At 42.2% G+C, this 27077-nt stretch overlaps 1 protein-coding gene across 5 annotated transcripts in view; it reads left to right on the top strand.

Moving 5' to 3' along the window:
* The window catches only part of PELI1 (pellino E3 ubiquitin protein ligase 1), a 43209-nt gene extending 29048 nt beyond the window's left edge, over window positions 1-14161 (top strand). For 4 of the 5 annotated variants that reach the window (XM_009920632.2, XM_069787465.1, XM_009920630.2 and 1 more), the window contains 6 exons: window positions 5937-6081; window positions 7315-7444; window positions 8156-8257; window positions 10267-10464; window positions 10574-10762; window positions 11662-14161. In XM_009920632.2, the coding sequence (XP_009918934.1) occupies window positions 5937-6081; window positions 7315-7444; window positions 8156-8257; window positions 10267-10464; window positions 10574-10762; window positions 11662-12228 (1331 nt within the window). In that variant the 3' untranslated portion in view covers window positions 12229-14161. Of the gene's footprint in view, window positions 1-4635; window positions 4761-5936; window positions 6082-7314; window positions 7445-8155; window positions 8258-10266; window positions 10465-10573; window positions 10763-11661 lie in introns of those variants that run through there. The other variant, XM_069787466.1, reaches the window with a different exon arrangement.
* Window positions 14162-27077: the final 12916 nt, after the last annotated feature.

Below are 27077 nucleotides of genomic sequence, written 5' to 3'. Positions count from 1 at the left end.
GTTTCAGTTGCTTGATGAAATTGTGTTGGGCTTCCTAAAATTAATTGCATTCCTAGAATAATTTAGGTTGGGAGGTTGTCTGGTCCAGTCCCCCTGCTCAAAGTGGGACTGGACTGCCTTAGATCAGGTTGTTCAGGGCCACATGCAGCTGAGGTTTGAGTATCTACAAGATTGGAGATCCCACAACCTCTCTGAATTGTTTTTTCCCCCAATAGCTAATCAGGATTTTCTGTGTTGCAGCTTGTCTGTTGCTTCTTGTCCTGTCACTGCATACTTGTCAGAAGGACTGGATTATATTTTGTCCGTATCCTACCTGATTTAACATGGAATTGCTGAGGGAAGAGCTGGATATGAGAATTGCAAGGATAGTGAATGGAGAGCTACAAATAGCAAATTGTATAAAAATAAAAACATCAGTAGACGAGCTGTCTTATGCTTTATTTCTAAAAGCCAAAAAGAATCCAAACCTTAGAATATGTAGATATAGACTATAAAGATGATGATAATATAAAAATGGGGAAAAAAATCCAATTTTTGCATCTGAATCAGCATTTTTTATTTTAATATACTCATTGACAGAGGACTTCTTTTTATACTGTGAAAGTGGGGGGTTTTATGCAGTATTTTAGAAAAGGGCTAGTCTGGCACTAGCTACAGTTGCTACCAGTCTATAATGCTGGGTCTGTGTTTAGAAAATCATGGTAATTTATTACAAAGAGACTTTTATTCTAGTATTTTTAGCTCACAGCCGAGTGTTTAATGAATCTCTGCTTGGGCTCATTGAATTTATGTTCTCCCCTCCCCCTACCCCATTTTAACCATTAAGATACTACTATTCTTGCTGCAATTCCAAAAGCTGTACTTGGTCTACTAAATAGTGAACTTATTCACAAGGTGCTATGACTTAGCACAAACAAGATCTGAAGACTTTCTGTAGAAGCCACCAAAAACTAGTTGTGTATGAGTCTCATGATGAGAAAAGGCAACTGACTGATTGAGGGTGGCTGGTAAGCTAAAGCTGATAGTTCAAAACCAACCAAAATTCATTATACCTCTATGTCCCCCACTGAAAATGGCACGTTCAGTGAAAGTGGGCAGACTCTTAAATTCTTCATCTACTCTGAAGCATGGTTTGTGAGGTCTTCTGGAGAATAGTCTGCCTCTAGATTCAGAGACTAGTGTTTGAATGTGACAGGAAAAAGTATAATGATATGGCTTTTCCTTCTACTTGAATGTAATCAGAAATCTGTGGCTTCCTTTCTGCCATAGCAATCTTTGCCTTCTGTGACTTGAGTGAGTATTGAAGAACAAGAAGGCTTGTAAGGAACTGGATTTCTATTCTTAAAACAAATTTTAGATACTTTTTCAGTTTAGATGTCATCTCTTTCCAATCCCTCAAAACAGTTGCATGTGACAGCATTGTGCAAGTTACCTTCATTGAGCTTTCTCCTGTCTCCAGAGGCACCAGTGTTAAGAATAAAAAGGTTATTAATTGTTCATGACTTCTTCCTGTTCCAGTTTCCTATTTTTGAGACTGAAAGATGCTAACTGGTACCCATTGTGGTTTTGTGCTAACTGCAAACAGTTGTGCTCACCTTTCACCCAACCAAGTAATGCCTTTTCAAAATAGTTTTTTCTGTGTGCAAGTTGCTTTACTTGGAAAATCTTTTCAATTCTATAATACAGGACTGTGCACAGGTAGTGTTTTTCAGGCTTTCGTCTCTTCTCTGCAGCAGAAGTAGAGATCTTGACGTGAAAATTTTGCTGCTGCCAGTTCTATGATTTTTTGGAAGAATTGGATGGGGTAGGATCTTGTAGTTAACACCTTATTCCTCATCAGTGTTGAATGTTCTTGGAGGAGTTTAGAACAGTCTGTTGTTCAGAGCCTACTCTGATGAAGCCCACTCCACTGGTGTTTGGAAATGCTACTGCAAAAAGCAGCAAAAACCTAACTTGAGCATATTTTGTTCAAGCAGTCAGTTCCTTAGCTGTATACTGGCACTTCAGGGCGAAGTTGTCTTTTTAACATATTTAATTAGCCTTTCTTAACACTTTCAAGAAGTGTTCTGTAGTATTCTAGGAATAAAAACTGGTCAGGTTATACTACAGGAGAAGGCCCATTATATAAATTAGCACATCCTTCCTCTCAAGACCATTCCCTCCCTTAAGTGCTTTATCCAGGTTTAAATGATCTGTAAGCCTGCTCTGTTTTAGGAGTGGAGACGTTATCCCATGGCCTATTAGATCGTCTGCAGTGGGACAACACTTGAGTTTTATTTGCATATGTCAGATTTCACTTAGGCTAGTCTTTGGGACCTCATTGGAAGAATATAAGTAATCTTTGTTATTTCTGGGAACGAAATGAGTCTTCCTTTTGGGTACAGTGTATCAAGCAGATCATACTGGGTGAGAAGTATTGTGTATGTTGCACTGATTTTTTTTTTTTGGGGGGTGCACTTAATTTTGTATGTGCTTGAGTTGAAGTTAACTGGGTTGTATTAGTAGTTGTGAGTGGTTTGTGCAGCTCATACAGGTTCTGAGATGTATTTAAAAAAAATCAAGTTCAAACATTCAAGCTATGCCTTTGAAAATATACAAGCAAGCTGTTTTACTAATGATAGCTCTAGATTTCTAACTTTTGAACCTTCCTTAAGTCAAATAAGAAGTGGGTTTCCACCATATGTGCTGGTCCCAAAATAAACTTGACTGTATTTCTTTAGATGTGGAACAAAAAATGTATTAAGGGGGAGCTGCATGTTAGATGTTGGACACTTGTCCTTATACTAAGACTTTCTATTAATTTCTTGCATTGCTGAAGTCTGTCACTTGGAACCGTTGGTCCCTTTTATGGTTTCTGCTCAGTTATGTCTTAAAAGGAGGTTACTGACCACCTGTTCAGGTAACTCTAAAAGAGTATCCTTTAACTGTTCATGTGTAATTACTTTTAATGAGACTCAGAAGCTGACTCTGTTACTGGGAGATGTATTTTTTTAGCTTTCCATGGAATTGTTTACTTGGGTGAACAGAGAAGTTACATCAAGCCTTTTATTGTACTAATGGCAAAAGTTAAAGTTATTTTTAATGTTTGCCTTCTTCCCACCTTCTCTAAGTGAATGGATTAGCTCTTTATCAAACACTGTAGCATTGGGTGGATACTATTCAAATCTTTTTTTACCCTGTCATGCTATTTCCTAATGGGCCGTGCTGTAGATTTCATAGCTGTATTTCTTCCAAGTTGTTAAATATCAATTCAAAGGACGGCCATTATGTATTCTAGCAAAGAAATGTGAAGCATTGTATGTGAAATGCAGTGGCCAGGATGAAATTAGTTGTATGTACAGAAGACTGAATTGCAGGGGAGGCGCTGCTGAGGAGATCAATATTCAAGTAGAAAATAGGTTAATCAATTGGGGAGGAGATTAAAATATGAGGAGCTGTTTTTAGACGGCAATATATAAGCAACTATAATGCAAGAAGATTTTAAAATAAAGCAAAACAAGAAATGCTGGAGTTGATAGTAAAAATACTTTATAGAAAATGTATTTATATCCTTTTATATACAGATAAATACTTAAGATTTATACTCACTTCTTGAGTAGAAATACTTCAGAAAAGAGATGTGGCTAGAGAACCAAGCGCTATTAAACACTAAGAGCTAGATAGTTTAGTATTAATGTCAGTAAACCACCCCTGCGGTGTCTTCAAAGGCATGTGGTTTCAGAGAATTGCTGGTGTGGTGCTCCAAGGTGGGGTTGTGATGCCAGGAGGCAAGGAAGACCCCAGATGGCCATAGCAAACATGAAAATTGTGAACACGGTTAATCTTGTGGGGTTCCATTTATCAAATGGGACAATCTCCACATTGATGTGTTATGACTATTGCCATGATAGGAGTTTAAGGTCACATTTTCATATAAGTTTGCTTTAAATTCTTCAGTTTAGAATTTTAAAGGCAAAACCTGTGGTCCTACCTACAACAGTAAGTACCTTCACTATCCCAGTTAAGTTACTGCTACACATGGGTCAGCAATCTAGAAATGCTTTGGAACAAACTGTACTGCTTTGCTTGCTCCTGTGCTGCTGTTGCTATTCCTGTGTGACACATGGGGGCTGTTGAATCAGTATAAGGTACTTTCTGCACCAGCTAAATGATGGATAGCCTAAAGCTTGAATCAGGATAGCTGCCTAGTGAAAATACACACTGCTTCCTATGCAACAAAAATGTATTGGTGTGACTGTCATGTAGACAGGACACAGATGTTTCACAGTAGTGTTGGGCAGATCAGGTTTATTAACTGTGCTCACACATCTAGCAGTGGGTCAGGATACTGCTGTGCTAATGTTAAATGTGTGCTAGCCACAAAGACAGTCTTCAGTTAACTTCTTATTTCAAGCACTATGAAATCCACAGTACCCAGACTTGAGAGCAAAGGAGAAGAGATTTGGAAAATAATGAGAAATGAAAGGAAAAAGAAGGTTTCAATTTAGCCTCCTGGTTGTGTTCTGCAGACATCACAGCAAAAGTTTGTCGGACAGTAAGAAGTCTTTGCATGTATTTGTGTGAAGCCCTCCCACACATGTGGGATAGCATGTAAGAAAGCATGAAGGAGCATACTGGATTTTCAGAGAGCACTGTGAGCTGATTGCAGGTGGGGATCAACATATCCATGCTGAATAAAAAATTGGTAGATTGAGAAGAGATGTTGAAGGCCAGGCTTCTCCATGAAGGAGCAAAGAGGACTGGGAGAGGGTAGAGGTCAGGTCAGTAAAGGGATCTTTTGCATCAGCCTGTGAATGAATGTGAGCAGGGTGACAAGCACTGCCACATCCTTTTCTCTGTTGTTAGGACATAAGATGGGGGCTGGATAAAATCTGCATGATGGTGTCTTTTCTGCTAGTATCTGTGATCTAGTTGAGGTAGAAGAAAATGGAGATACAGCACTGTAGTCATGATTGAAGTTGATGATGGGATTCAAGAAATGTTACGTGGGCCAAAATGTGTATTTGTGCAGAAGGCAGAATGTTAACCATCAGTACTAAAAAAGCTTAATAGCTTTTTGAGTTGGTATGAAAACTTACCTGGAGGGACCAAGGGAATGTTCTGATTTCTGTTAAAGAAAGTCTCAAACAGGCTAGCATCAGCTTTATTCTTTATTGACCCAGTACTCTGTTGGGTAGGCTTTCTCTATAGGAAGGTCAGAGATAGGTGTTGGGTAGGTCAGAGGAGTCTGGAAATGTTACTAATGAGAAGCTGTAAAAAATGCTAGGGTGAACTGTTCCTCAAAGCAGAAATATAACAAAAAAAATTGCACTTCAAAAGACTCATTAAGAATTATGTGAAATTGCCTCAGGAAATCTCCTTCAAATAGCTGTTTGTATCACTTCTGTCTGTGGTTAAACATGAAAGATCACATTGCACACCCCAGACTTATATGGCAGACTTGATATCAAATTGTCATACAATTTCCTTCCATCTACAAATCCAGAAGTTTCTTGGAAAGCTCTGAACCAGATGCTTTAATTGAAAATTTCTACTTCTCTACCTAATGACTGGTCTTGCTTTGTTGTTGGTTTTTTTTTCCTTTAAATTTAATCCCTATCCGTCTCTACTTCTTGATAGTTGAACCAAACATACTAAATGAAGCTATATACAGTTTATACTAAAAACTAGCATGAAGGAAAACAACTGTGGATGTTTTATCAAGGCCATACTGGAATTTTTTAAATGCACTTTTGGGTTTTTTGTGATCTGGTAGTTCTTCCAGGCAACTCAGCCTTAGTTGATTTTATATGTATGTTTTTAAATTATTTCAGGCAAAACCAAAATGTGGAAAACACAAAACATTGTACCTACCATATCAGAAAGGTGTGCTGGTTTGTGTAATTGATGGATTTGAGTCTTTTCTCTTACACTTATTTTCATCTTTGTTGTTACAGGAAATAATGAAAAAAGTGTGCCACAAATCTTGATCAGAGACCTGAAATTTGAGAAGAAGTCATTAGCTAAGCTCATGTTTTCTCCTGATCAAGAAAATCATCCATCAAAAGCACCAGTAAAATATGGTGAATTGATTGTATTAGGGTAAGTGTTTTGTGTTTTGGTTGGAAGTGAGAATGAAGGTAGAATTTCAGGGTGCACTTAAAGCAGATAAAATGCAGGTTGCCATGAGATGGTCCCACAACCTACCACTTGAACTCCCTCTTTCGCAGTGTATCTAGTGAGTGTGCAACTGAATAGTAAGCTGATCAGCTTTTCTTTGGTAGCTGATCTCATGTAAGGGAGGGAGTAGAGGGAGGGCTGCCTTTTTCAGTGACAACCAGATGTTATTTGTAATGGGATATATTGGAAAATTGCACTGCAGTATGTATACCTTTTTGTGACAGCATGAGCACGGAGGTAGGACTCTAAACACTTGAGTAGATGTGTTCTTCCCAGGTAAGCATTTCATGACAAAGGCAGCCAATTTGTGAAGGGTTTCCCAGTTGGTTCCAGGTTGGGCTAAGACAGACGACTAACGTGATGATGCGGAAGGAGAGGTTCCCTAGGACTTGAAATAAAATAAAAGGAGTTTTATAAGAACGTAGTAGCTGTCTATAATATCCAAGTGCAAACAGAAGATTTTAATAAAGCAAGTTTGCCAACTGGCCTGTTTATGTTTAGACATGTTCAAAGTGAGAGTCTGAGGGTTTTCTGATGGGTAAAATTGGAGTCTTGGAGGACAGCGTATCTATTTCTTACAGGGCTTTATTTCAATCAAAATTCTCTAAAATACTAGCTCTCCACCAGGGTTGGTGACTGCTTAGAATCTTTCATTTACAATGTGAACACATCATTTAGAGATAAATCTACAGGTAGGCATATAACCTTACTTGTTTTCATGTTTGGGACCCAAGTCTTTTTTGCTTGTTGGTAGTAGCTTTGAGATTATTCTGGGTAGCATTCCTTGCCCTACAAGCTTTGTGTGTTTAATGCTGTAATTCTGTGGGCATGTTTCAATATTGTGTGTATCAATTCTCAGATTTAAACGTGAGTAATTGGAAATCTGTAATTATTAATACCACACTAATTAAGATGACTTTGTGCTTAGAATGAAAGTTCTTGTGGGTCTGTATCTCATGAGAAGCTAACTAATACAGGAAGATGGACTTTGTGCTTAGAATGAGAGTTCTTGTGGGTCTGTATCTCATGAGAAGCTAACTAATACAGGAAGATGGACTTTGTGCTTAGAATGAGAGTTCTTGTGGGTCTGTATCTCATGAGAAGCTAACTAATACAGGAAGATGGACTTTGTTCTTTTTCTGTGCTTTTTGATAGGTACAATGGGTCTCTCCCAAATGGAGATAGAGGAAGAAGAAAAAGTAGGTTTGCTTTATTTAAAAGGCCCAAGGCAAATGGGGTGAAACCTAGCACTGTGCATATTGCCTGTACCCCTCAAGCAGCAAAGGTAAGCTCTATAGGAGATATGTGAAAAGAACATTTATTTTTGCTAATTCTTTATGGTCTTCAAGTAAGTGCTATTTAGAAGCACTTTTAGAAGAGTGTTCAGTTCCTAGTAGGTAGTTGCAGAATGAAAATCTAGACTAACAAACTGAAACCTAGATTACTTTGCTACAACTTCTGCAACCTGTGCTGAGTTTCTCCATTTTACCCTTTTTACTATGACTACTTGTTATGTTTGTTTGTCTATGTATCTTGTTAATCATCGTTAACTTTAGTATGAACTTGGATCCCGTTTTTAGAATGAAGTCCCTAAGTTTTTGTCCTCACTTTGCTGTTGGAGAAGTTCAGGCTGAGAAGGCCATGAAGGTGTTACATTCAGTTTCAGCCTTTGCACTCAGTTGTTTTTGTTCTGTGTTATGGCCAGTGTTGCTTTAACATGAAGCATGACTAATAATATGTCTTGGTTATGTGTATTTTGTTGCAGCGTGTGGTAAAGAGACCAGTTTGGTCTGTTGCTGAATCAATCCTACAGCTTTTTTTAATAGCCAGGACTGGTTTTTGTGAAGTTTAACTACAGGTGTGTCACTAAGAACCATCTGCCTTAATGCATTAATTGAGCAGAACAAGAGCCTGGTTATATATATTGTCTGCTTGCTGCTGTATTCAGTAGAGTTATTGTTCACTGTTTCAATAATACTTGGCACTTTTTCCTTAGGCAATAAGTAATAAAGACCAACACAGCATATCTTACACTTTGTCTCGGGCCCAGACAGTAGTTGTTGAATATACACATGACAGCAACACAGATATGTTCCAGGTATGTGAACTAAATATGATATGTAAATGTATTCTCGCTTTTGGTAGTTTCTAATGAGACATCCTCTCAAGAGGCTTTTTCCCTTGGACCCAAAAGTTTGCATGTGTCACCTTCGACACTTTATTATTCAGAGGTGTTTAGTTCTGTTCATTCCCAAGGCCATCACATGAACAAGGCTGTATATCTGTGCACCTCTTTTAGGCTTGGTCAGAGGTGAAAGTTGTTGGGGGTTTTTTTGTGACTAATGCACAGCATTATGGTTTTGCCTTTGATTGCTGGTCTGCAAGTCATGTAAGCTGTCTCCTAGTCCCCTCCTTGCAAAATGAAGAATAAAGTTTTTTGAAGCACTTGGAATTTTGCTTCTAGCATTTACAAAGGGATTTGGGATTAGCCAGTTGGAGATGGGGTAGAAGAAATACAAAGTGAAAATACAGGAAAGCTTTTGACACAACTAATATGAAAAATACCCCTAACTCCTTTAAGCAAACCCAGAAATAAGTCTAAAGCACTGGACAGTGTGGAGAGAGGAGGCCCAATGCTCATGTGCTGGCAGTTCAGAGCAACTTTGCTGCAGTTCCTGTATGTATGAGAAGGAACCACAAACACATTTGCAGCTGCGGTGTGTGCTCATATCTTATAATTATTTCCTGTTTTTCTCAAAAGGAAGGGTTTTGTTTTGGGGGGGTTTTGTGTGCTTTGTTCCTTCTGATTCCTGGACTGATCTTGTGTTGATTGTTTTTTTTGTTGTCGCTAATTTATGGCAAGGAGTTTTGCTGTCACAGCATTTAGCTGTGACGCCATTGCAGGATCTAAGGAGGTGGGAGGTGTTAGTAAGTGGTGGAGGATGCTGCTATGCAACTGCAAATACCTACAACAGAGCAAAAGGGCTGTAATGAACTAACTGCAGCATAAGCTATTGTTTGTGTAAGTGTTCTCTCTTTAGGCATGCTGTAGCATGTATGCTGCTCTAAAATTGCCAGTGGCATTCCCTGTGTACTGATGGGTTATCCTGCCTAAGAAGCAATAGAAAAATACATTCTGACAAAGCAGTTTCAGTCTCATGAAAGCTCTTCAGCCTTCACCAAAAAGCACCTCAGGCTTTTGGGTCTTCTGCCCAGCAGTTAATCAGTCTTAATATAACCAGCTATTTTATAAGAGGCTGAGAGCTCTGCAAGTGAGTGAAAGGTAATAGTGTGTAAGTGGGCTTTAAACCTGGTTACATGGATGTTTGGGAGAGGGATATAACTTCTCTTCATACTTCATAAGGAAAAGGACAAGATGAGTTGACTGGAAAAGCAGTGAAACCCATGCAGTTCTATCAAACCCGATACAGTTGTGTGGGACTGCAAAAGTCATTCTTCTATGCAACCAGAAAAGAAGGCACAGCTACTAGAAAAATCTGAATGTAGTCAGATGTTGCATTCTTGTTGTGTTCTTTGCATATTAACGTAACCCCTCCCTGCCACAAACATCTTGTACCTGGTCTTTCCTGACAGATTTGCTGCTTCCTAGTGCCCCACCAGAGCTGGAGAGTCAGTTCGCATCATCTAATTTTCCTACATCTACACCTCCACCTAGCCTAGCATTGCTCAGAACATTCTGAGTGAATATGCAAAGTGACGGAGTATTACTTTTCTTCCATCTAACTGCTGTTTCCTAGCTGTTGTGGTGCTGCTGCAGCTGGTCCAGCTGACTTGAGTGTAACCTTTCTGATGAGAAGGCCTTCAATGGGAAATCATCTCAGAATTGACTTAATTACATCATTTTATTTCCCCTTCCTTCAGTTGGCTGTACTCAGCCTTCAGAATAACTTTGGTCACATGGAGGTGGAATAACTCATCAAATCAGATTAGGCTTTAGAAACCTAAATTTAGATTGGTGGAGGGGAGTACTTCAAACTGGAATGTCATGATTTTTTCTTGATCACTTTTAAATGGTTTGAGTTTGAATATTCCTGGACCCAAAGGCAAATTTCTAAACAGGTGGGGTTTTTTTTGCTCCCTTTCCAGATTGGTCGGTCAACAGAGAGTCCTATAGACTTTGTCGTGACAGATACAGTTCCTGGAAGTCAGAGTAATTCAGATACACAGTCTGTGCAGAGCACTATATCAAGATTTGCCTGCAGAATCATATGTGAACGTAACCCTCCTTTTACAGCAAGAATATATGCTGCAGGATTTGACTCCTCAAAAAACATTTTTCTTGGGGTAAGGTAACTCCTTTTTTCCTCCAAGTTCAGTGCAGGCCTGTTTTTAAACTAATTCGTAGCTCCACTTCAGCCAAATTAAAAGTTTCCATTGATGTAATTTCTCTTAGGAGAAAGCTGCGAAGTGGAAGACATCAGATGGGCAAATGGATGGACTAACCACAAATGGAGTTCTTGTTATGCATCCTCGTAATGGATTTACAGAAGACTCCAAGCCAGGGGTGTGGCGAGAGATATCTGTATGTGGGAATGTGTTCAGCCTCCGTGAAACCAGATCAGCTCAGCAGAGGGGAAAAATGGTAAAAGTAGTGACCGATGTTTTATGCAACCTGTTTAAAATGGGTACAACTATAAGTGGTAAAACTTGAGCACAAACAGAGGCTGGAATCTGCTTCATTCAGTGTAGATGTCACAACTGTAATCAGTTACACTGACTTTTTATATGTCTGTCTTCGTACATGAAGGTGTCTTGGCTCAACCTGAATAACTGACAGAGTTTATCTGCAAAATAGTACTTAGTTGCAGATCTAGACTGCTCTCCTAAATTGAGTTGCCAGTCTACTATGCTCTTCTGCAAACTGTCATAGTCACGCACACATTCTAAAGTATTTTTCTGATTCTCCCTCTTGAGTTTACACTTCTAAGGTTTTCCCAATTTTCCTTTTTTATAGAATAATAAAGAATAATTATAGTTTTATTGACACATGCCTATATACCTGGATATCCCTTTCCACCTTGGCATTCTGAGTTTTCCTCTTGTTTCCAAAGCATCGGTGACATTTCCAGGAGATGATTGGGTTTGGTATGACTTGGAATCTCTTAAGTGTTCATATAGCATTTCTTTTTGTTATTTAAGTGATACATTTAGCTAGGAATGCTGACAGCTGAGTTTTTCTGGAGGAGAGGAAAGCCATGTGTAAAGGTGTGTTTGAAGAAAACAGGCTAAAATGTGATAGAGGACTAAACAAGACTTGTCAGGAAGTTTTTGGGGGTTTTTGTTTTGGTTTTGTTTTTTTAAAAAAGAGGGGAGGGAGAAGCTGAAACTGGGCTCTCTATAGGTATCATGTGTAGGACAGTCAAGGAGCTGCTTGAAACTTTTTGCCTGGATCTTCCAGGCAGATTTGTATTATGAAAGTGCATTATGTTACTCTTCAGGTAACCTTAGGTGACACCTCTCTTTCACTTTGTCCATCACAAGGTTGAGAACGAAACAAACCAACTCCAGGATGGCTCTCTAATTGACCTGTGTGGAGCAACACTGCTGTGGCGCACTGCAGAAGGGCTTTCACGCACTCCTACTGTCAAGCACCTGGAGGCACTAAGACAGGAAATAAATGCAGCAAGGCCTCAGTGTCCTGTGGGGTTTAACACCTTGGCATTTCCCAGCATGAAGAGAAAAGATGTTGTAGATGAAAAGCAGCCGTGGGTGTACCTGAACTGTGGCCATGTCCATGGCTATCACAACTGGGGAAACAAAGAGGAGAGAGACGGCAAGGATCGCGAGTGTCCCATGTGCCGCTCTGTTGGCCCCTATGTGCCTCTGTGGCTTGGATGTGAAGCGGGATTTTATGTGGATGCAGGACCTCCAACACATGCATTCAGCCCATGTGGACACGTGTGCTCAGAAAAGACAACTGCATATTGGTCCCAAATTCCTCTTCCTCATGGTACTCATACTTTTCACGCAGCCTGTCCGTTCTGTGCGCATCAGCTGGCTGGTGAGCAAGGTTACATCAGACTCATTTTCCAAGGACCTCTTGACTAACCTATGTGTTGCTGAGGACTGCAGTAAACTGATAAGCTAAGCGATTCTGATTTTTAAACCGACTGTTTTTCGTATTCTCTGGGCTTTGCTGGTTTGCATTAAGATGAAGATTTTTTTCTTTTTTTGTTACAACAGCTAAATCCCTCTCTATTGAGAAAAGTCTGGGAATGGAAGAAACGGGGGGAGAAGGGGGAGAACTCCTGCTTTCTTTAGTTAATAACTACTTCTGAAGAGGTGAAGGAAGTGTTGTAGAGTGAACTTCGATGCCTTCTGTTTAATGGCTTTGAATCACATGCCCACAGTGTTTGAAAGTTGTTTCCTTCTTTTTGTATATGGAGGGTAAATAGTTCAAAGAACATTAGTTTACAGCTTGGATGCAAACATTGTAAAATACAAACGTGTATATTAACTCTTTTCTATTTATCTTTATTATTGAAAATACATAGAATCTTTAGAGAGTAGCATGGTCGTAGTGTGTTACATCCAGCAATTGGATGTGTAGAGTAGTTCTGGATGGAGAAGAACCTGAGATGGAAATGGTAGAAAAATCTTTTTTAATCTAAAGTACTGAGTTCTTAGAATAGTTAAAACGCTTTTTAAACAAAGCTAATGCAAATTATGAGGGCATAAAGGTATGTTTTAACCATGTTGAAAGGTAGGTAAGAAGGACTTCTTAAAATGTCTTTTTGGTAGGACTGTACTTAAGGTCTGGTTATGAGGAGAATATTTACCAGACTCTTTGAATATGCAACTTAGTCTAGATTAAGGATTTTTTCTCCCTTCATGCTAACACATCTCTTTATTTAGCATTAGTGATATTTGTGAGGGTTTTTCCAATCTTGAACATTAACAAACCTGAAAGACGAGGCTCATTTTGTTCTGTGCTGTTTGGGGCGGGGCTGAGGGGAGAGGTGGATGTGCCCTTGCACTTGTGTGGGGAGCAGGGAGCAATTTGTGAGTTGGCCACAGTCCCAACTTGTGACACACTTGTCAGTCAGATGTTCTGCCTTTCTTCTGGCCCATTGCAAACTGGCGTGTGGGAGCCACGGGCTTCACATGCTTGCCTCTACCCTGCTGCGAGGTGCAAATACTCATCGAGGCTGCACACGGAACAAAGTTGAAGCCTGGTACCCAAGGGATGCGTGCCCACATCCTAGCATCCTCATGCAACTTGTCACAATTGGCAATCTGTTAGGGGAGTGCTTGAGCCGGGACTGGACTGGGCTCCTAGACCTCAGTGTGGGATGCTTGTGTAAAGTCTGCTCACGCTGCGGTGGGCTCTAGTTAGTAGTGTCTCTCTGCTCTCCCCTCCCTACCCTTCTTTTCCCTCTGTATCCACCAGAAAAGGCCAGTGCACTACATCCAGCTTTGCTGCTAACCCACTGTGCTTCATGGCAAATACACAACCTGACCTTTTTAGGATTCAGTTGAGCTTTTTTTTGGCCATCTTCATACTTTTTTTTTTTCCTCAAAATACGTACTGCATAATTGACAGTAGCAAATTTCTGTACTTTATAGCATAGCTTTAATTTTTCCTTTTGAACCTGTTCTAAAATTTTCTTGGTTAAAGAGAGACCTATGTTGCTTCGATGTCATGAATTATTTACTTTGTCAATTGTTTATCCATTTTTAAAAAGAAATTATATATATTGTTTGGTTCACTCAGGAAATGCATGTGTCAGGAAACCTGTATTATAAGTTCATTTAGCTGTCATGTACAAGTAACTGCTGTTACTCCCTTTCCATAGAAATATAACTGATTTTGACATTTTCCAGATTATATGCATTAAGTAATGAAACTTATGCAGCAAGAAATCCCTGTATTGTAGTTGTTCTAATCATTTTATTCAAACTATAGTATACTGTAGTTTAATTTTTATTTGCAAATTAATTTATTCAAACTATGTGAGTAAACACTTTTCAAAAATAGAAATTCTGGGATTGTCTGTTGCTTTGTTTCCGAGATGAGAAAGGTGGCTGGAGGTGGCCCTTCTGCTGTCACCCAAGGTGTCTGTTCTGCATGTGTGAATTAAGATCATAAAAACGAAGCAACTGTAAATAAGAGTTTGCATGTTATCCTGGTCATGGATTTGAATGGCTCCTTTCAGATACGACCTCTCAATGTGTTTTATATTTAACGTTACGTTAACAAAGCCAAGATTGTTGTTCAAAAGACACAGTTAAATCATCTTTTCCCTGAGTAATTTCAAATAATGAAATGTAAGCAAAAACTTTAACTAGATGGCTGGGCTCTTCTAAAATGTCAAGAGCTCTTGATTCCATCTTCCACAAAATCACATTGATGCTTCTTCTCTGGTCCTGATCTTGTTGATTATGGGGATATGAAAAATCAGAAAAGGACATGATGAAAGCTGCAAAGCAGTATGAGTAATAAAAAGATGAACTGTGAAAACAGATTGAGAACTGGATGGTAGGAGACATACAGAAAGTGGTGTACTTGTCCTGTGTTGGAGGCACAGCTGGATGCCGGTATGGAGCCAATAGTGCAGTTGGGTACATGCACATCTGACTGTAGAGGGGAAGAAGAGAGGTTCATGCCCAACACAACCATCGTTAAGCCTCTACCATGTTAAGATGGTATGTTATGCATTCATTATCCTTCTTTGTCCTGCCCCCCTCCTCCAAAAAAAACCCAAACACCACAGAAGATGGTGTAGTCATAGCAGAACTGGCTGTTTCTCTGGGTAGGGTTATGCTAAGATAACCCTTCAGAGTCTGCCCCACACTTTCTGTCTGTTGTATACTTTTCTTGACCCAAGCTGGGCTTGTTAATCCCATTTTTAAAAGGGCAGAACATGGGCATTCAAATGCCTGAGACACAGAAATCCCACTGTCAAAAGCAGGATAGCAGTGATTGAGTAGTTTGAGAAACAATTTCCATACAACATGCAAGCTAACTAAAAGCAGTAGCTTTGACTGTGGTTTCTTATTTGAGTTCCTTCTGGGCTTCTGTTCTTTAATAAACAATTTAAATAGAAGGTCTTGTACTCTGTAAACTGTAAAATGAATGTCACATTAAAAGTGTAATGATCCCTTTGATTCAACCAGCTGACTGAAGCACTCTGAAATTTAAAGGCTTTTGCTTCTGAACAAATTTGGGAGCTGGGAGAAGTGCAAGAGGTTGCACTGTGCTGGCTTTGAGATGATTACAGCTCTACTTGGGTGCAGCCTAAATCAGCCCCTTTTACCTGCAAAAACCAGCCCCAAATGAGATCTGTGGCCTTACCCTGCTTTCAAAGGTTGGTTTGAATGGAAAGAGGCATTGATGATGCAATGAGCAGATGGGACAGGACTATTCCCTGTGAGATCACCATAGGTATATGGAACTGATGAGGGAATGCATGTGGAAATGAGGTAAGTGTAGGCCCTTTTCTAGCATTAAAGTTTTGTGAAGATCTGCAGAAGTGCATCTGGAAATCAGCAGCTAGCTTTCTGCTGTTGGTTTGTGCATGGCTGCTCTGTTCTGTGTGGTTCTTTGTGATGTGTAATGCAGGTGATTTAATGAGCTAATTTGATTTTCAGCTGTAGGAAATTGCATGGATTTAACACTGGTAGAAGGCAGCAGCTTGGCATAGCAGCTGGCTAATGAAGCCTTCCCCCCCCCCAAAAGCAGAAGTGGGGCAGCTTAGTGTGTTGATTCACAGCAGGGCAGGAGCATGTTGATGGGGAGGTTGCTGGGGGCTTTCCCTGGGAAGGTGGTGGGTAGCCCAGCACTGACAGAGCACCCTATTCCTGTTCCCTTCACTGACTGAGCCATTGGGTTCAAGCAATACCATGAGCATGTGGTGTGGCTCTGAGATGTGTGGTGTAGGCTGGGGATGAGGCTTTCTAATCCCATCTGTGCCAGGCTTGTTACACCTGCAAGAATGAGGCTGGCATCTGGAAAGTTTTGATGACATCATGAAGTCACCCGAGCAGTCCTGTGTTTTGAAGGTGCTCTGCAAATCCCATAATGACCCTGCCTGTGGCATGCTTGATCTCTTTCTGAAGAGACAGTTTCCAGGCCTGATTCTAAAAATACATTTCCAGTTTCGCAATACAAATCTATCACAATGACTACAGTTACCTACGTGCACACTGTCTTTCAGCCTGGGTTAGGCCTGGTTGCTGTTGAATTAGACCAGGTTTCCTGGTCCTCATCTTGGCTTGTATGATCCCTGCTTCCTTTTCTGTAAAAACACAGACAAAGCTTGTCTGTTTTTAATTTTAGCACTCGACTTTAACATAAGGGTTGTGATCATCCTGGAGATGCAGCTTCTAAGGCTCCTTCGTGGCCATAGGAGATCACTTGTACACATGCTGTTGTGCATGCTCTGAAAAAGATGTGGGAGAGCATCTGTGCGGGAGCTGTGATGGTTCCTGTGACATGTGTCGGGCTCTTTGGCAAGCCTGGCCCTTTCCAGGTGCTGCTTCCAGGGCAGCAGCATGAGCTCGGGACCCTGTTTTCTTGCCGAGAACAGCACTGTGTCAAACTGTTCTGTTCAGATGCAGTAATCCATGGTAACATCCCTGGTGATACAAGCTGAGCTGGGGAAACACTGATAATGTGCTGTTGCACAAGAAACAGCCAGCTGCTTCAGCTGTGCTGGGTGCTACTGGTTATTGGTCTGGTCCTGTCTGCCTCCTGAAAGCAAAAGGGTGGCAGATTTAAAGAGCAGAAAAAAAAGTGCTTTTATTTCCTCAAGCCTAAGCTGCCCCTGTGAGATCAGCCATCCTGAACACAGTCTCGGGGGACTGCAAAGCCTGCAGCAGGACTGGTGGCTTCGGACGTGCCCAAGGCTGTACGCTAGTGCAGTGTTAGGGAACAGCGTTAGCCATAAGCCCTAGTGCCTGAATCTTTATGTTCCTGCCTCCATCCCCCTGCGACCTGCTGCCCATCCTCCTCCTCCCTCCAGCCCTAGCAGATACCGTCCTTTCTGCAGCCACAGTAAGCAGGTGACTTCACAGAAGCCAGCCCCGTTCGCCTTGCCTGGCGTAAGCTTGTGCGGGATCAGGTTAGGCATCAGCTGGGGCTGCATCCCCAGAGATGAGTAACCAGAGGCAAAGTGGCAGCTCTGGCAGTCAGGAGTTCCCTGCCCACCCACGGCCACTCTTGGTTTTGCTGCTAGCGTGCCCAGCTCTCCATTCTTGTCCTACTGCTCCTCTTGCAGGGCTGGCAGGAGGGAGTGGGAGCCAGCACCAGCGTCACCCTATCTTCTGGCCTGTGATGTTTGCCTGGCTCTGCTGGCGAGGTTGCGTTTGTGGCAGCAGCGAAGGCACCAGCAAATACTCGGTTCTACCATCCCTGCTGAGGGCCCAGCACTACAATGCGGGGGGTTGAGACGTCTCGCATCCTCTGCGTGAGCACGAGTGACCTTACGGATCAACTAGAGAAGCACTTTCCTGCTGGCAGAGGCAACTCCTTTGTAATTTGGCAGTGCCTGCAATATTGTGATGTTTTTCTTTTGAATGCTTTTGCTGATTTAGTGTCACTAAACAGCTCTGAGGCAGGACTGAATTATTAATCAACTCTGACTTCCTTCCTCCACCCTGTCTATGTACATAATAACAGCTCTGTACTGAGATCGTGACTGGAGATCCGCTGCCTTTCAGAAATATGATGAGGGTAGAGTCCTTTGGAGTTATAACTCATGCCAGGATTGGCTGTTTTTCCTCCTTCTAGTGGAAAGGTCTCATTAAAAGGCTTCCCTTGCACAGCACACGACAAACTCCTAAGGATTCCCCATGAACGCACCACATGAAGCATGAGCAGCACGGAGAGGGTACGTAGGAAATGGTAGTTCACATTTCCAGACGATAGATGAAAGTGCAGTACACAGTTAATTCATTCGAGGGGGAAATGCTTCCTTATGTGTATTCTTTACTAATAACTCCCAAGATCATCCTGTCTGCTTATTTATAGTTTTTTGTCTTTGTCCTTTGTTTCTGCTTCAACCTCCCGCCAAAAATTAAATCAGATTCACTTTTCTCTGCAGTTGTTTTATCTGACAGTTTTCAGTCATGTTCACCATGGTTATGATTTTAAGTGTTTCTATTGAAATATGTAATTTTTTTTAATGCATTGAACCATGTTGGCTGGACTCAGGCCCTGCAAAATGTATTTTGAGGTTTATTTTTTTGGTCATCTATTCTTCAGCCTAGATAGGGTTTCCCATCAGTCTCTCCTGGAAAATGCTGGAAACGTGAGCTGGTAAAGGATAAGGGAAGAGCAATAGCTTTCCTGGGAAACAGCCACATGAAGTATGAGTCTTGTGGTAAGCCCAAGGTTTTATCTCTGGGCTGAGAGGATCCACTTCTTTCCCTGGATCATGTTCAGATCCACAGCACCTCCCACATCCCAGCCCTCTGACACCTGTAAAATAATGTTTCAATACGACCACCTTACAAATGGGATCTACCTGTGCTATTCCCTTTGGTTGGCTGCAATTTAGAAGCTGAATGAACACAAAGCCTTTAGTACTTCCATATCCCCTTATCTCCAAAATAATGCTTTTAGCTGATCCCAGAAGATTTGAAACAAAACAAATGCATGCAGCGATATTCTAAACTTGCCTGGATGCAAAGCTAAAAACTGCAGCTTGCTGTCATGCGCTGTAGGAAAGCAATTGAGCCAACTCATCCTTTCCAAAAAACCCATGCTTTTTTTTTTTTCTGTCATGTGGGAGGAGGAGAGAATTAGTTATTCAGTGGAACGAGGACAATTAAAAGCAAACGCAGCTTCCAGCGATGCCATCATCTGTTCTGTTAGCCCTGAGCAACGTGGAGACAACCTGGCTTTTTAATTGGCCTCTTTTTTTTTCTCTCTGGCCTGTGCTTCCAGTTGGCACAGTGGCTGACATTTTCAAAGGTCTCCGTAGGACTGAGATGCAGGTGTGCCCACTTTCGTTTTGCCTGGACAATCACCTAAAATGTGACTTTAAAGGGGACGAAAGGCTCCAAATTGCAGTGACTTGAGAGGTCATGGTCTTACCTGCCCAGCTTGCCTTTCTGTGGAGTGTTGCCTGCTAATGGGGACGTGTCCATGGGTCCCACCATGGGATGAACCTGTGGTGCCACCCTCCACCGTTGCTGGAGGTTAAATGTTGTCCCAGATGGGTGGCAGGGATGCGGGCACCTCTCCCATCTGCTGCCCCTTCCCCACAGCCTGTGGTCATGGTGGCTGGCAAAGCCTGTCCCAGGCTCTGCAGAGCAAAGCTGCCAGGGCCTCAGTTCATTTAATTAGCTTGCTTCACTTCTAAAAGTGAGCTAAATCAATCAGAAGGTCTTTTAAATGCTACATAACGGAGCATGGCTATTTAATGTTTTTTCACTTACTTGCATTAAAAGTGGATTTAGAGCAGCTTTCCTGAGAAGCAGGGTAAGTGATGCTGAAGACCTCAGCTCCACCATCGCTCCGGGTGTTTTCAGTGTTACTCAGCGTTTCTGCCAGCGTCACTCTTTATCACTTGGAAATCTCACTCTGCCTGTTCTCCAGCAGGAGAAGCAGAAGGTGTGTCCAAGTGCCTTTGGGCATGGATGAATCAGTGCTCATGTTGCACTCCTTGGCAACTTTTGGCAACTGCCTGCCAGGGAAAGCCATCTCTGGAGCCAGGGCAAGTGCCTTTGCAAAAGGAGAGCTTGACCAGAGACTGTGCCAGCCCTAAAGGAAAAAAAACCCAGCCCCCCTGTCCTTAAAACAGTATTGCCAAATGCACAGTGTTTATACAGGGGAGTGTTTTTCATACTGTGGAGGCCTGGAATTAGTGTTCCTCCTCACGACAGCATAAATATATTTATAGACCATGTGTGTCTGCATTTTGTTATATTTTTATCTTTATAGGTTAATGGTTAATAAAACCAGGCTGTATTTATGTTTCTGTAGTGAAAAATATCTTGAATGGTATCACGCAAGAGGCTTAGGCTCTGCCGGCCCCAATCTTTCAGACTGCAATTTAGGGGCTAATTCACACTACAGAAGTATAAAGGTGGGACATCAGAGGTTGGCTTCCCTAGAACACAGCAGAGGAAGAGAAGAGCAGCTGTGGGAGTCCCTAGGGTGGAGGTAGGTATTTAACCCACCTTTGCTCTTGGTACTCAAAAAAATAGCAATGCACCACCGTATTCTGTGTAGCAGCAGTTTCTAAATTACTTTCCTCAGCCCAGCTTGCCACCTGGTTGATCCTTACATCCTGTATACATGCTGTCAGCAATCACCTTATATTTGCTGTCAGATCCCGAGTGGCAATGCGAAGCAGTGTCAGGTCCAGGTGCCTCCTGGGCGATTCTGTCCTGTCTGTGGCAGAGCCTCCACTGGGGAGCTGTCAGCTAATCCATTTAACGTGGGCTTTTCTGATAGGGGAGAGTGCTAATCTTTTAATCATAATGTCAATCTGTCCCGAGTCCAAACTCGTTATCTCAAAGGAGGAAAGCAGGTTTGCCAGAGGTGAGTTTTTCTTCCAAAAACCCCCGTGTTGATTGGCATTATGTTATTGTCCTCTACGTGTGAGCTCTGATCAGCTTTCTCTTTAGTTTGCTCAGTATGGATTTCAGATGAGCTAGTCTAAAATTGTAGTTCTGGCTGTCTTTTAAGTACCAGTTCTTAGCATCTCTGGAATTTCCCTACTATTTCAAAGGAAAAAAAAAAAACCAATAAGGGTTCCCAGATTGCTTCAAACAATTTTTTTCACAGGCTTTAGTTGAAAGCTTCTTTGCATCAGCTGATTAAAAAATGTATTGTTCATAATGTAATCATGGGTCCATGAAAGGTCCTCTCCTGCATGAGTCTGCCCCGTGGCAGGGTCAGTTCTGCCCAAATCCTGCTTGTGAGCATTCATCTCACCCTTTCAAAATCTGCAGTAATGGAGAGAGACTCCACAACCTCTCCAGGCAGCCTGTTCCTTGGTTCTACTATCCTCCTAACGAAAAATTGCTCCTCATCTTGAACTTAAAGCCCCCCAGAAGGAAAGTTTTAGCACATTACTGCTTGTTCCCTGCACCACCTCCCCCCTCCCCCGAGGATGTGGAGGCAATAGTTTTTCCTCTCTCCTTCTAGCAGCCTTTTACATAGTTGAAGGCTATGAGCATGTCTCTTCTCAGCCTTTTCTTCTCTGTGCTACAGCAGTCCTTTTGATCTTTCTTCATAGGCTGTGTTTGCCAGACTGCCAGGGTTCTTGCTTGTTTCCTGAACTCTGTCTTCAACTTCACCATGTCCTCCCTGAGGCCCTCTACTTGTCCAGTGAAGTGGGAAGGTCCCTGCCCATGTCCTGCATGCTGTATGTCCCTCCAAAGACCCTTATGCACCTCCTCCACTGGGGAAAAATATCCTGACAGTTCTTGGTTTCAGTATATTTCTGCCCATTGAAAAGCATTTCAATTTTGGGTGCCTGAGCCCCAAACACTGAGCAATTCAGATCTTCTACAGGGTCCTCCTTTCAGGTTTTAACTGCAAGGTGAGGGGGATGATCTACACCAAAACAACCTTACACAAGCAAATATTGGTGCTGCTGACAGTGTCACTGCTGCACCCAAGAGTGGGTCTGTGCACTCCTGGGATGGGGCTAGAGCAAATTCCACCCTGAAAAACATGATGGAGAGGCTCTCTCCCTACCACAGGCTTCTGTGCTTCTCCTGGAGCATCCCCAATTCACTGCTCTTTGGGGGACAGGTCCTGCATTAGGATTGGCCATACGCAGACCAGCGGTCTTACACAGCCAAGCTGCTCCCATCTTCCCTGTGAAGCCAACTCATTAATGAACAAAGCTAGAACTCGTCAATTCCCACTCTAACAAAGTAAACTGAAGAGGAAGTTGAGACCAAAGACTTATCTACTGTTGGGGGGGAGTGGGGTCTTAAAGAAAAAAACAACTCAAAGCAAAATTTTGTACTCCAAGCAATTCTGCAGAGGTTGGAAATAAAGATGTTACAACTTTCTGTAAAAGGTGCGCCTGTTATCGATGACAGCTTCCCCTGTGTGACACTGAATGAACTCGCCCAACAAATGGACCTGGAAGAAAAAAGGGAGGAAAGGTGCCTAACAAGCCTTAAACCTCTGATATTCAATTCATTAAAGATTAATAATGAGCTATTAATAATGAATGCAGCCAGGAAGATGGGAGAACTGCAGTATAATGGCCTCGAGATTTCTAGTTAGCCAGATTTCTCTACAGAGCTGGGAAAGAAAACAGCAGCTTTCAAAAGGATAAAAAGGCTCCTCTGAGGACAGATGTAAGCAGCAGTCTGCAACAGTCTCTGCAGGCTGGGTAGATTGGTGGAAGAGTATTGTAAGTGTTTCTTTCAGTAAAAGCTAAACTGGGGGTGGGCGGTGCACACGTCTTGTAAGGAAAAGATGCTCATGAATGCCACGACCTTGAGTATAACATAGGGAATTGGGGTCGTTTCCTTGCTGATGGTGATTTCCTGTGTGCAGTTAACTCTTTCTGCCCACGTCTCTCATCCCTTGTGGTGTGCACGCAGAAACACAGCCTCCTGCCTCTTCGGCCAGATTTTGGGAGCTTATGTTCCCATGGCAGTGGCTGTCAGGGACATACAGAGCTGAGGACGTGATGAACATTACCCCGTGAGCATAAACAACTCGTTTGCCTGTTCACCTCATAGTAACATTGTCTAGACCGTTTCCTTTGGTGGCTGCATGAGCCAGTGTTATTCAAGTGAAGATGCAGCACACTTGTGACTTCCCTTTCCTAGCTGCCAGGCCAGCTGCCTTATCAAAGAGAGAAATGGAGTTGGTTAGACATGGCTTGTTTTTATAAGCCTGTAGCGGTTGCTTTAGGATCATGTGGGTGTTTAAATAATGCTATATTTGGATGTCCCCCTAGATATTGATAATAGGTTCTCTGGTCCTATGGGACCTCTCCTGTCCCCTAGAGTTTATAAAGTTGTTCACTGACAACCATTTGATTAGTTTCTTGAAGGCTCCAGAGTAAATTTTACTTGGCCCTGCTGACTCTGAATTCGTCTCATCTCTCTTAACTATTGTTTAAGCTGTTCTCTTCCTCATCTGGCCTGTATTTCCTGTCTCTGGTTGTTAGTATGAAACGTGTTAATAAACATCTGGTTGCCATTAACATATTTTGTGAGAACAGAAGCAGGATAAAAAGTAGAAATTCAAGGCAGAACCTACATAGAAGTAAATCTGTGTTATTCTGTGTTTGCATCAGGAGCAACTTCCCAGAAGAAGACATCTTTGCACCTTTCTTGTGCTTGTGAAACAGACCACTAGGATTGATTAATACCAGTCAGGCAGGTGTAAAAACACAGTATGGACAAAGTAGTTGCCATGTGGTAATAAGAAATTTGTCCACAGGATCCAGAGGGTATTAGAAAGAGCTTGGTGTGCCTGTGGTCATCTCAAAAAACCCTGTCCCAGTAAGCATTCCTGTTTTGGCTCCACGAGCAGGGAATAAAAAGGGGCAGGACAGAAGAGTGCTGATCACTTTTCTCCTTGCTTTTCAGGGCTGGGTGAATCCACAGAGCATATCTGAGGCTCTTTTGAACAGTCACCAGCAGATGAAGTAATTTGAGGCCTCGCCCACACCACAGTTTATTCAGCCAGCTGCTGTAGGTCTTTTAACAGAGGTGCTTTTTAATATGGCACGAACATCTTATTAAGTGAAGCACTGAAAAATGTCACTTTGATTTTGACATACTACCCACAAAGTATAATGTATTTTCTGTTATGTGTTGTTGTCAAGGTGAAGAAATTAATTAGCGTGGATTTTTAAGTACTTTGATCTTGAACTGTGATTTAAGTTGGAAAGGAAACATTGTCCTAGATGAATAAAGAGGTGGTGCAACAGCTGATCAGACATCTGGTGAGGAGCCAAGCCCTGCAAATGCAAGGAGGTGATTTCAGTCTTGTTTCTGTCTCTAGCTTCTCCAATCCAGTTGCTCAGTTCCTATGAAGGCTTCTGCTGGCGGCAAGCAGACACCAGGAGACACGTTCAGACATGTATTGTCTGAAATCCAGGTACTCTTCATTTCTGGAAATCTGGGGAAAGGCTGCCATCTGCTGTAATACAAAGCGGTTGCTGGAAATAAATCTGACCTAAATCAAACCGTAGCAGTCGGGTCGGAGCTGTGATGAGCTTAGGGCAGAAGCAAGGTAAGACAAGTGAAGACGAACTGTGCACTGAAAAGCATGTTGATGCTTCCCACGCGGATCACTCTCCTAGTAACAGCTGTTACCTATCCCTACAAAATCATGCCCTTAGAGGAAAAGAAGCATCCTTGTGGTCCCCACCTGCTTTAATCCCTGGGATTTCCACTCAAGGTCAGAGACGGGCAGAGGGGGACTGAGCCACCGTTCATAAAGCTGCTGGCAGGGGACCCTGCTGTGAGGGGACAGTGTGCTGCTTCCTCAATTTAATCTAGGCACCCACGTACTTCTACAGCCTCTCAGCTGTAGAATTTTAAAATGCACAAAGGTGTGTGTCATACCTAAGATAGCAACGAGTTAGCTTGGCCACTTCAGCGTTACTTGGGATTCCTGTGGTTGTACCGTCCACTGGTGGACCTTGCAACCTAGAGCAGAGCAAAGTCTAAAAGCATCTATAATTCAGGGCCTTTATCTCTGATCTTTAAAATAAAATCTGTACTGAACTCTGTGGTAAAACTAGAATCAAATTCGTCTCTCTGAAAGTCTCTAAGGTCCCAGCTCTGCTTGCTTGGTACCTTCTTTAGACACCACCAAGTTGGTCTGCTTTTTCTGTACTTTTTTTTCTCACTCCACATCATCACTTGCTCTGAAACCGCACATTTTGACTCACAAGCAATCTCAGGAACAAGAGTTTTTAGTTTTCCTGAGTAAAGACAGACTGAGAGGCCAGAAAGAATTGTTCCAAATAAACAAGTTAGCATGGGAAAAGGTGGGAATAAAGGACAGGAGCTCCTGACACCCTGCTTGTTTTGTAAAAAGACATTTACTGGGTGGCTGTGGGGTGGCAACTCCGGTAGACACATGTTCCTGGAGTCCTTTAAGAATCAAACACCTCCTCTCATGCATGCTCAGATGAAAAGGATGCACTTAGGTGATGTAGTATTTAAAACACTTGGGTTGTGTATTTTCTGCCTGCTTGTAGGCACGCAACTGTCTCTCTGCCAGACGGTGCCTAATACACTAAAATCCAGTGAAGTCAAGACATTTTGCTCCTTCTGGGATACCAGGATGCTTGGAAACAGTGAGGTCTGGGAATGAAAATAATTGATTTTTGGCTGTGTTTTGTTACAGTGGTCAGGAGGTCTAATGTCAAATATTGCTGACTAGATGGTCAGCTCAAGGTGGTAGGTACTCAAGCCTAAATGGTGGAAGTGGACACAGAGAGAGAGGCCAATAAAAGAGAGGTAAATATTTGTCAGCAGTACAAAGGTGTGGGTCGTACTGGTGAAAACACCCAGGATGTGATGTAGACAGAAAAAAAGAAATGAGAGAGAGGAACTTCTTCAGGAGTATCTCAAAGAGCAGTAGGATTAGAGAAGGAATCTAGAGGCTGCAAAAGGAGAAGTCTTATATAGACCCAGCAAAACTGGAGGGCTTGATAAGGCCTCTTAATCCCCATGGATGATTTAAGTAAATGCTACAGGTGAATTCCATATGCATCAGACACACCTGGTCTTCACACAGTGATTCCTTGTTGGCAAACAGGAGAATCTCCTGTTGAGTTTTTCAGTAACTTCTAATGTTGCCATTTAATTTAAAAGCAAAGCCCTGTCTGAGTCCATGGTTGATGATATTGGAGTTGCTGCTCAGACCAGACTGTTTCCCATTACACTTCCCTGAAAGCATCCCACTAGAATCCCTCCTTTTGTAATGTCGGGGTGGCAGTGGCCGAGTTCAAAGGGAGTGCTGCACATAACAAAGCTAGCCTGGAAAGCTGACATAAGAAAAGCCAGAGCCCATGATGACTCAGGTATTAATGTACTCCACTTCATCAGAATAAGCTGCTATCTGATAAAATGTGCTCACTCCAGATACAGAAGCAAGAGCTTTTAATTTTACACAGCCTCTTTACTGGAGACTGACAGTACCAAAAAGAAACTGGGTTAAATGCAGTTACATCTGCAGCATGTCTAATGTGCTGAGGAATGACTTAGAGCCAGGAGGAGCTCTGCTACCATTGTAGACATGGAGGAATAAATGCCGTATCATTTAGGAGCAATGGGAGAGATTTGCCATCCCTGTTTTATGGGCTGTCCTTATGCTGTGACAGTGTCTCAATGGAGTCGATTAAGAAACTGTCCTAGACAGAGCCATTGATCTCCACTACCCTGATCCAGCCACTTTTCCTTCCTGCAGGCCCCTTCTTCTCACACTTTGTGTGCTCTGACATGCAGTAGTGGCCCGGCTCATTTCAGCTCTGAAGGAAAATGTGGGTATTGTCCTCCAGGGTCAGACTAGGCACCCATCCTGCCCTGTATCTTGCCTCTAGCAAGGATACAGCATGTCAGGTGGTGGCCCGTGAACGCAGAGGTGGGCCAGTCATTTGTCTTCTCTACAGGGGTCTGATCCTGAGCTCTAATAGTTAGCATTTGGTTGACATGATAAAAATAATCTTCAAAATTGTTGTATATGTTAATTTTGAAAGCCACTAATGTTGCCCTATAAAACTGCCATTCTGCATCTTTCTAAGCTCCTGTCTTGAAAGGTTTCTTGTGGCATTGAGCACCACGCTCCGCTTACACAAGGCATGGAAATGTTTTCCCCGCTATTGGCATGAAAAACTCAGTCTTAATATCCCTTCACATCACTGAAGACAAGAAGAGCAGAAACTCTCCATCTGCTTTCTCTGCAGAGTTCATTATTTTACATATTTCTTTTGTATCCCTTGCTTCCT

Source organism: Haliaeetus albicilla, chromosome 7 (assembly GCF_947461875.1).
Source record: "Haliaeetus albicilla chromosome 7, bHalAlb1.1, whole genome shotgun sequence".
In the NCBI taxonomy this organism is placed as follows: domain Eukaryota; kingdom Metazoa; phylum Chordata; class Aves; order Accipitriformes; family Accipitridae; genus Haliaeetus; species Haliaeetus albicilla.
The sequence above is the reverse complement of the archived record's forward strand: the minus strand, read 5'-3'. Positions and strand labels throughout refer to the sequence as shown.